At 54.6% G+C, this 14,152-nt stretch overlaps 1 protein-coding gene across 8 annotated transcripts in view; it reads left to right on the forward strand.

Annotated features, from left to right (window-relative positions):
* Window positions 1-13,506, forward strand: part of SUPT5H (SPT5 homolog, DSIF elongation factor subunit) — a 32,145-nt gene extending 18,639 nt beyond the window's left edge. For all 8 annotated transcript variants that reach the window (XM_075015918.1, XM_075015924.1, XM_075015919.1 and 5 more), the window contains 16 exons: window positions 340-433; window positions 597-733; window positions 1,064-1,219; window positions 1,302-1,448; window positions 3,279-3,425; window positions 4,109-4,234; window positions 4,928-5,012; window positions 5,201-5,305; window positions 5,831-5,933; window positions 6,898-7,025; window positions 7,344-7,449; window positions 7,716-7,874; window positions 8,349-8,517; window positions 8,689-8,892; window positions 10,646-10,741; window positions 12,828-13,506. In XM_075015918.1, the coding sequence (XP_074872019.1) occupies window positions 340-433; window positions 597-733; window positions 1,064-1,219; window positions 1,302-1,448; window positions 3,279-3,425; window positions 4,109-4,234; window positions 4,928-5,012; window positions 5,201-5,305; window positions 5,831-5,933; window positions 6,898-7,025; window positions 7,344-7,449; window positions 7,716-7,874; window positions 8,349-8,517; window positions 8,689-8,892; window positions 10,646-10,741; window positions 12,828-12,971 (2,106 nt within the window). In that variant the 3' untranslated portion in view covers window positions 12,972-13,506. The remainder of the gene's footprint in view (window positions 1-339; window positions 434-596; window positions 734-1,063; window positions 1,220-1,301; window positions 1,449-3,278; window positions 3,426-4,108; window positions 4,235-4,927; window positions 5,013-5,200; window positions 5,306-5,830; window positions 5,934-6,897; window positions 7,026-7,343; window positions 7,450-7,715; window positions 7,875-8,348; window positions 8,518-8,688; window positions 8,893-10,645; window positions 10,742-12,827) is intronic.
* Window positions 13,507-14,152: the final 646 nt, after the last annotated feature.

Below are 14,152 nucleotides of genomic sequence, written 5' to 3' on the forward strand. Positions count from 1 at the left end.
ATCAGCGTGGGATCCTCCTTTGGATGCCTGACTAGAGGGGACAGATTGTTGAAATCCCCATTTACGTGGGGAGGGGTCAGGTTGTGTGTGCACTGGAAGAGGGGAGCAGTGGACAGTAAGATCCCCGGCTGGGTGCATCATCTGCATGCCAGGCTCCCCATGGGGCTGGAGACAAGCCCACCTCAGGAGCCAGAGCCCTGCTGTCATCCCTTGGTGCGCAGCAAGGCAGGGAGCCTGGTCCTCAGCATGCTGCAGGGAATCTCAGGTTGGAGGGGAGTGCTGCAGGCTCCCTTCCTGTTTCCATCTCCCCTCCCTGAACTCTATCTCTCTGTGCTCCAGATTACGGAGGGCGTGAAGCCCACCCTGTCAGAGCTGGAGAAGTTTGAGGATCAGCCAGAAGGCATCGATCTGGAGGTGGTTACTGAAAGCACAGGTATGTGCAGAGCGTGTGTCTGCAGGCGGGGGAGGCCATTTAGACTATGCACATCTATGGGAGGGCCTGGTCTCTGCCTCCCAGGTCTTGCTGTAGGCACCCTCCTTCCCCTAAATGAGGGGCGACGCCCTCCCTGCAAGTCATATTGCTCTCCGTTGGGCAGGGAAGGAACGGGAGCACAACTTCCAACCTGGCGACAATGTGGAAGTGTGCGAGGGGGAGCTGATCAACCTGCAGGGCAAGATCCTGAGTGTGGATGGCAACAAGATCACCATCATGCCCAAACACGAGGATCTCAAGGTATGGAGTGGGTGGCACTGGCCAATGCAGCTTCCCCCCGCTTGCATCCAGGCCCATAGGCTGCTGAGGAGGATGGGAGAGACCCAATGACTGCAAGTGTGTGATGTTCCTGGCTGTATATGGGGCAGAGGGCCTCTTGGGATGGATCTTCGCAGCCTTGAGCACCTGCGGGTTCCTGGATGCTGTGTCTGCGGTTCCCAGGCATCTCTAGGAATGTAAAACAATAGAGCGGTGCCCCCCTGCCGCCCCTCCCACCCCCCGCATCCTGCCCTCACCTGCCTTCGGCCCGTCTCCTGCATCCTACCCTGACCCTCTTCTCTCTTCATCCAGGACATGCTGGAGTTCCCAGCTCAGGAGCTGCGCAAGTACTTCAAGATGGGGGACCACGTCAAGGTGATTGCAGGGCGCTTTGAGGGCGACACAGGGCTGATCGTGCGGGTGGAGGAGAACTTCGTCATCCTCTTCTCGGACCTCACTATGCACGAGGTGAGCAGGGCGGGGATCTGGGCACCTTCCCTCTAACCATCCCCTTCTGGAGTTGCTTGCTCACTTGCTTCCCCTGTTCCAGCTCAAGGTGCTGCCTCGGGACCTGCAGCTCTGCTCTGAGACAGCCTCCGGCGTAGACGTGGGTGGGCAGCATGAGTGGGGCGAGCTGGTCCAGCTGGATCCCCAGACCGTGGGGGTCATTGTCCGCCTGGAGCGGGAAACCTTCCAGGTGGGTGTGCATGGCTCTCTGTTCTTCTGGTGCTGCCCACACTGGGGAAGCCCACACTGAACCCTCTTATTGGAGCGGTAATGAGGCAGAGGGAGCTGCTGGCTTCTCTCTGTCTAGGCCTGGGTGCTGAGTTGTGTGGCAGAAGAAACCTGGTATTTGCATTGGATCAGACCAAAGGGCTGGGTGGTCTGGTATCCTGCCTCTGCTGTGGGCCCAGGCCCCACCTTTCTCAGCAGTGAGCAGCCGAGAAGGGGAATTCCTTCCTGATCCCTTCGGTATTTGGCTGCTCGCCCACCAGCAATGTTCAATGTAGCAGTTAACGGGATTGAAATGATCCGGCCACAGCCTCTGCCTGGCTCGAGGCTGGAATTCCCCATTCTGCCAGATCCCGCTTCTCTGCTTTACCAGCCTGATCGGCGGGGGGTGGGGGTGGGGGTGCTGAGCTTGTTCCCCCAGCGTCCGTGCAACCCTCACTGCCTGGGTTCTTTATGCGACACAGGCAGTCAGACTGGATTATCTGTGGTCCCGTCTGGGCTGGTAGGTTGTTATGGAGTCTTGGGCAGAAGCCCTGTCCGCATAGGACTCAATGTGACACTGTTGTGAAAAAGCAGATATGCTGCTTGGATGCATTAACGGGAGCATTAGAGCAAGATGTTAGAAGTGAGTCTCTCCTCTCTACTCTGCGCTGGTTAGACCTCAATTGGAGTATTATACCCGGTTTAGGGCACCCCATTTCAAGAAGACATGGAGAAATTGGAGAGGTCGAGAGAAGAGCAACAAGACTGATTAAAGGCCTAGAGAACAGGAGCTAGGAGGGAAGACTGGGTTTGTTTAGCTTAGAAAAGAGAAGACAAAGGGGACGTGATAGCGGTTTGCAAATACCTGTGAGGGTTACAAGAAGGAGGGAGAAAAATTGTTCCCCTCAGTCTCTGAGGATAGGACAAGGAGAAATGGGCTTATATTGCTGCAAGGGAGGTTTAGGTTGGACATTGGGAAAAACTTCCTAACTGCTGGGTGGTTAAGCACTGGAATAAATTGCCCAGGGAGGTTGTGGGATCTCCATCACTGGAGTAAACGCCTCTTAGGGATGATCTAGATCAGAGTGTCTTAAACTGTGTTCTGCACAATACTGGTGTTCTGTGAACAACTCCCAGGTGAGCCGCGTGTGTTTGGGAAAGATACACAGAGGCTCTGTTTTCTGTTGTTAAAACCAGATACAATGTTACTACTACTTTGCTGTGATACTTGGTCCAGTTACTTCCTTTTGTTTTTGCTTTCTATGTTGCTGGTTTGATTTTTTTTTTTTTCTTTTTGGTCTGACTGCTTCTTTTTTTAAAGAAAATTTTCATAAGTGTTTCCCATAAAAAATAGTCTTGTTTGGTGTTCTGTGGTCTCAATGAGTTTAAGAAACACGGATCTTGATGGTGCGTGGTTCTGCTGCGAGGGCAGGGGACCTCTCGCGTTCCCTTCCCATTGCAGTATTCTATGATTCTGTGACTCTGATTTCCTGGCTGTGTCTGTAAGCCCGTCGTGTAGATTCCTGCAATTTAAGGTCAGAAGGAAGCATTGTGATTATCTAGTCTGACTGGCTGCAGCTTGCAGGCCCCCACACCCACATTCTGCTCATAGCCCTGGCTGAGTTACTGATGGCCTCAAGTCTTGATATAAAGACTTCACATTACAGTGAATCTGCCGTTTACTCCAGTTCAAAGCAGCAAATGACGCAGGCCCCAGGCTGCAGAGGAAGGTGAGGCCTGGGTCTCTGCTGCTCTGTCTTAAGGGAGTATTTCCTTTGGGATCCCCCCTCTCCCCCTTCTGTCCCCTGGGCAGGTCCTGAACATGTATGGCAAAGTGGTGACGGTCAGACACCAGGCTGTAACGCGGAAGAAGGACAATCGCTTTGCTGTGGCCCTGGACTCAGAGCAGAACAACATCCATGTCAAGGACATCGTTAAAGTCATTGACGGGCCACATTCGGTGAGGGGGGGAAGGGGCTTCCTGATGGGCAGCCCCAGGGCCTGTGTGCGGGGCGAGTGGGATCTCGGCTGTACATGCAGCGCCGCCATATGAGATTGCACCCTCTTGGATGGTGTACTTGCAGCTGGGATGGGTTGGGTGGGCACCACTGTTCCCTGTAAGCTGAGCACTTGGGTGGCTGCCCAGGAGAGATTCAGGTACTGCCCACCTGGTTAGCAGAGCAGTTGCTGCCGCTAGCCTGTCGGTGGTGCACAGTGCCTTTTTCACTTAAAAGAAAGAGCTGCTGGTACCCAGCCAGCTCTCCTCATCTCCAGCCAATCCCATGGCCGGGGCTGCCGACATGCTGGTACTCAGATACTGGCACAAAATTTCCCCATGTCCCTGGGTTCCCTCTGTAACCAGAAGTAGTTTCGTCCTTCAGTTCCTCTCCTCATGCCAGGCTGCGAACTGCTGCTGTGAGGGATTCCGGAGGGGCTGCCTTGCAGCAGTGGGCGAAGTATTCCCTCCTCGGATTTGCCCCACTGCCGAGGTGCAGGCTTCAGGGAGAGGGGAGTTTCGGCTGCTTCTTAGCTCGGGGATGTGCCCTCCCCCAGTGGGGGTGGGCTGTAGCTTTGGCCAGCCTGCCAGGCTCTGGATGCAGCATGGGTTAGAGGTTTGTCTCTAGAATAATTCTCCTTCCCCAGGGTCGCGAAGGGGAGATCAGGCACCTTTTCCGTGGCTTTGGATTCCTACATTGCAAGAAGTTGGTGGAGAACGGGGGCATGTTTGTGTGCAAGACTCGCCACCTGGTGTTGGCTGGGGGCTCGAAGGTGAGGCACCTAGGGAGACTCCCAGGGACCTGCTGCAGCTGACCTGGCAGGTGGGACTTGCCTGAAGCCTGAGGCTGGGCCAGGCAGCCTTGTCCCCAACACTCTGTCTTGTCAGCTGCTTCTGGGTGCTTCAAAGGCAGTGGCACCCAGTGCTGCTGCAGTGGGAGAAGCGGACTTCTACCAGACCCCCCAGCTGGCAATTAGCTCATGCCCTGAAAGGTGAAGGCTGTAAGCCTTCTAGTGGCTACAGCGTAGTCCTGGGAAGCAGGACTCCTCGGTTCCCCTGTTTGTGAGAGACCCAATAGACTGGGGGTGAGATGACGAAACAGGCTGGGGTAAGTTAAGGAAGTGCTTTGAGATTTTCGCTAGAGAAGAGAAAAGGCAGGAGGCTGGTTTGCCTGCAGGCTGTGTTCTCCTGCAGCTGATGGGCAGGGGCGGGGCCAGAGCCCCTTCTGGGCTGGGTGGAGGATGAGTCCGGATCTGTCTTCCTAGGGCCTGAATCTTCTATTCTCCTTTGTCCTGGGGGAACCTAAGTGCCCTCTTGCCTCAGCCTGGCTCCTCCTTGGTTTCTCACTAGGTTTCATTTCAAGGCCCCAGATGGACTTCTCCCTCCCCCACTCCCAGCTGCCTCTGGGAGCCCAGCTCTGTGGGAGGTTCCCCCTTTCCTGCTCTCACTCACGCTCCCTCTTGCAGCCCCGGGACGTCACCAACTTCACCGTCGGAGGCTTTGCCCCCATGAGTCCTCGGATCAGCAGCCCCATGCACCCCAGCGCTGCAGGTGGGTGTCCTGTAGGGCTGGGCTTTGCTGTGGCTCACCCCAGAGTTCATAGCCCCTCCCCACAGCTGCCCCCACGTGAGGATTGGTGCTATACCATAGTGATCTGTGGCCCTATGTGGGGGATGCAACCTGTAAGGCTGGGGTGATACGTGGCTGCAGCCTTCTGACGTCTTCCCCACCCTTCCCAGGGCAGCGAGGTGGCTTTGGTGGGGGCGGCATGAGCCGAGGTCGCGGGCGCAGAGATAACGACCTGATTGGGCAGACGGTGCGGATCTCCCAAGGACCTTACAAAGGTAATGGGCCAGTTGCCAGATGGGGATGAGGAGATTCTATTCCTGGCTCTGTTAGGGGAGTGGGGTCTTGTGCTTAGAGCTGGCAAGGCAGGGAGCCAGGACGCCTGGTTTATCCCTGGCTCTGGAAGGGGAGTGGGGTCTAGTGGGCAGAGTGTGGGGAGCCAGGACTCCTGGGTTTTGCTCTCACCCCTGAGAGCCAGTTTAGTCTTTGCTGTTAGGGGAAAGCCCGAGTGTCCCTGTGATACACGGGGAGGGGAGGCTCTAACGTGAGCTCCGGAGCTCAAGGCCTCTCCCTATAGCCGTGGAGTGAGGACTGAGTAGATCTCAGCTCCCAGCTGGTCCTTCCCACCCAGCAAGGGAGATGGGGATCCCAGCTGGTGCTCTGACCTTGGGAAGCCAGGGGTTGTGAATCCCCTGCTGGCCCATGGCCCATTTTCCACACGGCTCTCGGGGTCCCCCTGCTGTACACGCTCCATCTCCTCGAGCTGCATCTGGGTCAGAGAGCTGAGCCCTTGTCGCTTGCAGGCTACATCGGGGTGGTTAAAGATGCCACAGAGTCCACGGCCCGTGTGGAACTCCATTCCACCTGCCAGACCATCTCGGTGGATCGCCAGCGCCTCACGACAGTGTAAGTGTGGCGGCGCTTGTCCCGGGGGTACCTGACGCCCAGCAAGCTGCAATCCTAGGGTGCTGGGATCGGCTCTGGCCCAGACAGCTGCACCACTGATTGCACTGTACAGCACCTGGCATGCTGGGGCCAGGCCTGTGATGGGGGTGCCTAGAAGCTATCACAACAGGAGTATAACCAGGCCCTACTGGGTCAGATCAGTGGCTAGTCTGGGAAGACTGGATACTGCACAAAAGCTTCCAAGAGGATGACCAGAGCAGGGTAGTTGCCCAGGGATCTATTTCCTATTGCCCAGGCCCAGCTGTGGGCAGAGGTTTAGGGGTGCCCACATCATGGGGTTGCATCCCTGCCCGTCATGGCTAGTAGCCCTTGATGGACCTGTCCTCAGGCACTCAGGTCATTCTTTTTTGAGCTCAGTGATAGTTTTGGCCTCCAACATCCCTGGCCAGTTGGGTCTGGTTCTGTGACTCAGACTGCTAGGTGCTACTGTCATGCGTCCGAGTCCCACTGCTGGGGGCTGTGCCTATAGGTTTGTCTGAGGTAGGGCCCAGAATGGAGGCTGGCAGCCCTGCTCTGTGGTCAAAGCAAATACTCATCAGGCTGGGGGCAGAGGTGATCCCCAAGTGTGCCCCAGTTGAAGGGAAGCAGGAGAAATTCCCTTTGAGGCCCCTGGGTTAGAGCAGCTGACCTCTAGGACCCTGGCTAAAGCAGCCCAGCCGGGTGGTGACTGGCAGCTCGGTGCCCCCAACAGGAACATGAGCTTTATTTTGTGCATAGTCAGCTTCAGTGGATCTGAGCCCAAGGAGACTGGCCTTATTCAGGGAAAGCCGAATCCCTCTGGTGGTGGTGGGCAGTGAGTCCGGTGGGAGCCATTCAGGGGGGCGGGTGCTCCCGGGGCTGTGGGATTGGCCCTGGGGCAATGGGCAGAGTGAGCCAGTGGACAGCTGCCCCTCTCCCCTGGCAGGGGTTCGAGGAGACCTGGTGGCATGACCTCCGCCTATGGCCGCACCCCCATGTACGGCTCACAGACCCCCATGTATGGCTCTGGCTCCCGCACGCCCATGTACGGATCACAGACGCCGCTTCACGACGGTGAGTGAGCACAGCCTGTTGGGGGTGGGGGGAACAACAGAGCTGGCCCTGGGAGGAGGCTCCCAAGGCTTGGGGGATACCCCAGGAATGGGTTGCAGGAATTACCTAGCCCAGCACTTGACCGACTCTGTCCTGTGGCCTGCACGCTGCCTGTGCTCCCTGCCCCTGCCAGGGTGCTGGGTAACTGGGGAGCCTGATGGACCTGCCCCAGACCATGGCAGGGAGTGGCATAGAAGCTGGGTGCTGTAGGGCCTGGCCCCTCCCTGTCTCTGCTGCCCGGGCACAAGAGCTAACCAGGCGCGCGTTGGGCTCTTGCAGGCAGCAGGACCCCGCACTATGGCTCTCAGACACCGCTGCACGATGGCAGCCGGACGCCTGCGCAGAGCGGGGCTTGGGACCCTAACAACCCCAACACGCCCTCCAGGTTCGTGCCCTGTGCGCCGGGCTGGGCCGGGCAGAGAGGGTGGGTTTGGCAGGTGCAGCCAGTAGGGGCAGAGGGGCATGGCTTGGTGGGGGCTCTGGGAGGTGGGGCTGGGCTGGGACGGGTTCATGCGATGCAGGCGGTCAAGGGAAATGCTGATCGGCTGTGAGTGTGGCGCCCTCTGCTGGAGAGTAGGGAGCTGCTGCGGGGAGGGGGCTGCAGGCTTCGGGTCTCCCGCGTGCTCTGTGAATGACACGTTCTCCCCCCAGGGCGGATGAGGAGTTCGAATACGGCTTCGATGACGAGCCCACGCCTTCTCCGCAAGGCTACGGGGGGACTCCCAATCCCCAGACTCCCGGCTACCCCGACCCTTCATCTCCGCAGGTCAATCCACCCTACAATCCGCAGACGCCGGGGACCCCAGCCATGTGAGTGTGCGCGCCTAGCTCGGGGTGGATCGCTACACCCAGTGTTCGAGCAGAGCTGGGCGGTGCCTGCCAGGGGCCCTGCGTTGCTCCCGAGCTGCCTTGTCTGTTCTGATTCCACGTGGCTGCTCGCTTCCCAGCAGAGCCCCCTGCAGCCCGACCCCAACGAGAAGCAGCGTTGCTTCCTGTGATCTGGGAGCTGCCCTGCTCTCTTGCCAGGCAGGGCTCTCCAGAATGGAGATCTGCCTGCCGGAGTTGTAAATAGACCCTTGCCGTGTTGCTGGGGATCTGATCGTCCATCTGTGCTTGTGCTGCTGCCAGTCCAGAGGAGCCTGGTGAACGGGGCAGACCTCTGCTCCCCTTCTCTGTGCCTCCATGGACTGAGCAGTCAGGGCAGCAGTCGATGGATTGGACCCTCCCTGGGTTCCTAGTTGTGCCCCTACCCCTTTCCTGACTGCTTGTCTCCTCTCATTGCAGGTATAACACCGACCAGTTTTCGCCATACGCTGTCCCATCTCCTCAGGGCTCCTATCAACCAAGCCCCAGCCCTCAGAGTTATCACCAGGTGGCGCCTAGCCCTGTAGGCTACCAGAACACCCACTCACCAGCCAGTTACCACCCGACCCCATCGCCCATGGCGTACCAGGTACCGTCCATGCTCCTTGCTGTGAAAACGCCAGGCCGAGCTGCAGATTGTAATTGGTATAGCCAGCTCCGGGGTGTGACACGACTTTTTCCAATGGGAATTGCTGCTGTGGCCACGAGGGTTTAATGCCGGAGAGCCAAGACCTCTAACACTCAGATTTCTTCCCCACAGGCCAGCCCCAGCCCCAGCCCTGTGGGCTACAGCCCCATGACCCCAGGGGCTCCTTCTCCGGGGGGTTACAACCCTCACACCCCCGGCTCCAGCATCGAGCAGAACTCCAGCGACTGGGTCACCACTGACATCCAGGTCAAAGTCCGAGACACCTACGTGGACAGCCAGGTGGTGGGGCAGACGGGAGTCATCCGCAGCGTGACGGTGCGTAGAGGAGAGCGCACTGCCAGCTTGTAGCTGGGCCTAATGGGGCATACGAGAGGCTCTGACAAATGTAATTATAAGGAATGGGATAAAATAATTAGGGATGAAATTAACCAAAGGTGGAAAAGCTCATGAGAGACCCAGGGAAGCATTCTGACAGCGAGAGCAACTGCGTGAAGGATTTGTTATCTTGGGCGACCACTGGATCCTCTTGAATTAGGACAAGGAAAAGCCCTGCAGAATTCTACTGTGGGGAACAGCCGTACGTGAATGGGCGGATTAGAACAGTTCCCCAGGCCATTGTCACGTTTGAATTTGCTGCCTGGTCTAATTTGAGTTTTTGTGGAGTTTTGTAGGCTAGACTGTGCAGGTGTTGGGAAAAGGGGTCCGGGGTGTGTGGAGAAACCCAGTCAAAGTCAAACAACTGCCTGTGTGCACAGCTGTATTGGGTCTGGCATTTCCTTCAATGTTTATCCTGCCCCAATGCATACGTAAGAATGGCCATCCTGGGTCAGACCAATGATCCATTCAGGTCAGTTTTATGTCTTCTGACTGGCCAATGCTAGGGGCCCCTGAGGGAGTGAACAGAACCGGTGATCATCACGTGATCCTTTCCCTCTTGCCCATTGCCAGATGCTGTCAAGCAGGTTCGGGTTCGAAAAACTGCTAAATTCATGGTAGTTAGGTCCATCAACTGGTATGAGTGAGGAGCAGGGTCCCTAGGCTGTGTGTCAGAAGCTGGGAATGGGTGACAGAGGAGCAGTGTTCCCTCTCTCTCTTTTTTTTTTAAAAACATCCATGGGTGGAATACATCTTGTTCTGTGCAAAAACGCAGGTGTGGATGTGCACCACCAGTAGAAACACAGGCTGCCAGCTCTGAGAGCTGCGGGTGCTCTGCCAGTGAGCTGGGCAGCATTGGAGTTTCTCCTAGGCAGCTGCCCAACCACTCAGCTTACAGGGAACACTGCAGGGGGAGGGCTCACTTGACGATTGCTCTGTTCTGCTCATTCTCCTGGGGGCACCTGGCATTGGCCACTATCAAAAGACAGGATCCTGGGCGAGATGGACCTTTGGTCTGACCCAGTTTGTCCGTTCTGACGCTCAGGCTAGCAACACCAGGTGTCAACAGGTTTGAATTGTGCAGGATAGTGCATGGGGGACAGAGAACAGCAGGAGGGATATAGACAACAGTGGGGCCAAGATATGGTGCAGTGAATAACCAAAGTTGCAAGGCCATGAAGGAGCAGAGGTGGAAATTAAGGCAGGAAGGTGAGCTGTACGAACACTCAGGTTAGCAGCAAGCGTGCACGCAAAGGCCGCTCAGACACCACAAGCTGCAGAGGAGAAGGCTCTTGTATCCACCTTTCTGTGGCACCCCGTGAGCAGGTAACAGCAGTGTTGGTGTGCTATTGGCCTGGGCCTGGACTTGGGGAACTGCCCCTTGCTGGTTACTGTGCTGTAGGACAGACACAGCCGTTTACATGTGCGCACTGGATCAAAGTCGTCTGTGCTGCAATCAGACCTTTATTTGCAATGTTGAGATACCCTAAGTGGCTGTTGAGGGATGAACGAAGTTTCTGGGGATCAGTTTGACTGGAATTCTGAAGGCTGTGCACCCCAGGTGGGAAGAGGTGAATTCTCAGGTTTGCCTTGGAGCTCAGCTGTGCTCGACAACCGGGTTTGAAAGAGCGAGTGGTACCCAAAGCCCTTTGGCTCGGTGTTGGTGTCTGACCTGGGTGTCTTCTCCTGTCAGGGTGGAATGTGCTCAGTCTACCTGAAGGACAGTGAGAAGGTGGTCAGCATTTCCAGCGAGCACCTGGAACCCGTCATACCGACCAAAAACAACAAGGTAGGGTAACGCCGGTCTGTTTCTGGAGGCTCTGATTGAGCAGTACTGCTGGCCTCTCCTGTGGTTGGCTTATGCGGTCCTATATAGAATCTGATTCTGAAGGTGGCTTGGGTCCTGACTAACAGTAACTTGTTCCTGGTTAGCTTTGTACCCCCTAAGGGCCAGCCATGGGGTCCCGTTGTGCTAGGGGCTGTACAGAGTAGGAAGTGACCCAGCCCTAGATAGCTGGGAGTTCAAGGGTGGAATCACTGGGCCCCGGGGGAAGAATTGTCCCTCTGTTAGTGGTAATATATCTCAAGAAAAAAAATCCCCATTCAAGCAGCATTCTGTCAATCATCCCTTGCTCTCAACCAGTGCTTTCTATCAGCAGACCTCAAAGTGCTTTACAAAGGAAGCCAGAGTCAGCATGCCTGTTGTCCCAGGGGGAAAACTGAGGCACGGGACAGGTGGTGTGTGTGAATTGCGCAAGCTTACCCAGGAGGTTTTGTTCTGTTCATAACAATGGGGTGCTGGTCCATGACTGCAGCTCCTAGGTACTTGTGCAGTATAATCATCCTTCTTCGTGGAGCTGGGACATGCTGACTTCTATGCTGTGGGCACCACCAGAATTAAAGAATAATTCCTTTACCCCTTAAACTTGGCCAGGACCCCCCCAGCAACAAAGAGGGAATTAAAGATCTAGTGTGAGATCACCAATACAGTCGAACCTCCTTAATTCAAGTGTAACTCCAGAATTCCTGTGGTTCAGACCCCCTGCGTGGCTGGAGCACCATAATGATGATAAAAACAAAATAAGTTTTTATATACAGTGCAAAACTCTGTGTGTGTGTGTGTGTGTGTGTGTACACTCATATACAAATATAACTTGTGTAAACATGAGAAATGGCAGAGCAGGGTACTGTACAATTAGTGGTTTTCTCCTTAATTATCTAAATACAATAATAACAAAGTTAGTTTAAATACGGTTCATAAGGGATTTACTTTATGACCTGTTAAACACGAACAGTACTCTAGTATGTTTTGTACATATGAAGTCTTTAGCAATAGATTTTATTTGCCCTTCTTTATGACAAACACTCATGGCCTGGAAAAAGGCTATGCCAGAACATGTCAGTTTCCCAAGGTTGCTGGATTAGAGGTACAAGTGTGTAACTTTATGATGTCCGGACTGAATGCCCATCAGGCCAGGCACAGAGTAAGAGACAAGCCCTTTTGAAGAGCAACAGGTTGAAGTTCTCTCGTCTGGCAATGAGAGAATTTGCTGTACCATGGGAAGTCGGTATTGTCCAGCAGTGTTACGAACACTTCCACTGCTTACATGGCTCTTAGAAGACATTGAGGGGTAACTTACAGCTAAACAGCACAGAACACTGAGAGCCAGGACTGGTGGCTGGAAGCAAACTTTATGGGACTGTGGGAAGCTTGGCCACATCCATGAGAAGTGGTCATCCAGCCAGCTAAAACCATGCTGGATTATATTTGTTGCTGGATGAGAGAGTTTTTGATTACAGAGGTTCAACTGGCATTTCTTAATAGATAAGGAATTGAAATGGAGACGGCCTGCTTTTGCTGAGACCACCCTGATAGCTGTGCTTGGGGCCTCCTTCAACTCTCGCTTGTTGGAATGCTGCGCTTCTCTCCACCAGCCCTTAGCTAATCAGGATCGTATTGAGCAATATCTTCGGAAGGCTGCATTGCTTACGGGCTAGAATAGTCAGGTAGTTGTGGCACTAAACTGAGATTCTGGACTTGGACGAGTCACTTTGATGTTCTAGGCCTCAGTTTTCCCATCTGTTCAATAGGGGGGATGATATACCAGGCTTTTGTGTACTGTTTTCCATCTATGGATCCTAAGGCACTGGCCCACATCCTGGCAGCTGGGAAAATCAAAACACAAAGGATTAGGGGCAGCCAGGCAAGGATAATAAGCAGGAACATGTTGACCCAATGCAGCCAGTCCTGCGCCCCTTCCATCCCACAGCAGACACAATCAGTCAACTTCCTGCATAGCAGCCAGACTTCCTTGCATCGGATCTTGTAGAACCATCACCCCTGGCTCCTTAATTCCTGTGTTGGTGCGTTCCAGGTGAAGGTGATCCTGGGCGAGGACCGGGAGGCAACGGGTGTCCTCTTGAGCATCGATGGAGAGGACGGCATCGTCCGCATGGACTTGGAGGAGCAGCTCAAGATCCTGAACTTGCGATTCCTGGGCAAGCTGCTGGAGCCATAGGGCCCCGGGTCTTTTTAGCCGTTGAGCAGAGACTGGCTCAACACAGCCTTGTACAGAGGAGCGGGAGGAGGGAGGCGGCTGCTTTTTGTTTTTTCCAGAACAGCCAGTTTGGGGGTTTGTTTTTATTTGTAATGCTGCAGTTAGGCCTTGTGGGTAAACTGGGACTGGCGCAGGGAAACCAGTGCGTGCGTGCAGGGAGGGAAGCGGGGGAGAGGCTGGGGTAGGTCCTGTGGCACTAAATGCGCTTCATCTCCTTCCTCTCAAAAAGGGAATTCACTTGCTGTGCCTGTCTGTCAATAAAATCCATCTGTACCACGCACCCCCCGTGCGCTTGGCCTCTGTTACCAGCTGCAATAGGCTACCTCCATCCCAGGCCATGCTCACAAGAGTACGAGGCCAGATGTGGCCTTCTTGGTAGAATGGACAAGAATGGAACGGCTGCATCTTGCCCGAGTTTTTTGTTTTCATCTATTTGCCTCTTTGAAATAAACAGAGACTGGAAGGAGCGCAAGCTGATCTAGGGAAAGCACTGGTCAAAGAATATTTATTTATATAAACCCTTACTCGCTTTCATGTACAGAACTTATGAAATTGATTCTGAGGTGTGTAGGTAACTAAAGGGGTCTCAGAAGCATTAGCAGTGATCTTCTAGAACTCAGGGAGGAGGTGAAGTTTCAGGGGACTGGAGAATGGTATGCAAAAAGGAACAGAGGACCTGGGGAATTTATGGATCCATCAGCCTGTCTTTGATATCTGGAAAGATACTGAAACCATTTAAACCACCATCATTTTGTAAGCCCCTCGAGGATTACAAGGCATGGCCAGCATGGCTTTATCAAGAGCAATCATTCCTTAGTTGCTTCTTTGACAGGGTTCTTGGCCTAGTGGCTATGGGAGAAGCTGTTGATGCTTGATCAGATGGGGAGCTTTTCACTTATTCCCACAAGACAGTTTCATAAGCAAATGAGACCTAGATGTAGTTACTGTAAGGTGGGTGCACAACGGGTCGAAAGACTGTAGTCCGAGCCCTCGTCAATGTTTGTCAAAAATTCATGGGGTGTAGGTAATGGGGTCTTGCTGGGGTCAGTTCTGGCTCTGGTATTGTTCAGTACTGTCATGGATGAGGTGGATAATAGAATAGAGAGGATGCTTATACGATGTGCAAATGTCACCCACCTGGG

Source organism: Carettochelys insculpta, chromosome 22 (genome assembly GCF_033958435.1).
Source record: "Carettochelys insculpta isolate YL-2023 chromosome 22, ASM3395843v1, whole genome shotgun sequence".
NCBI lineage: Eukaryota > Metazoa > Chordata > Testudines > Carettochelyidae > Carettochelys > Carettochelys insculpta.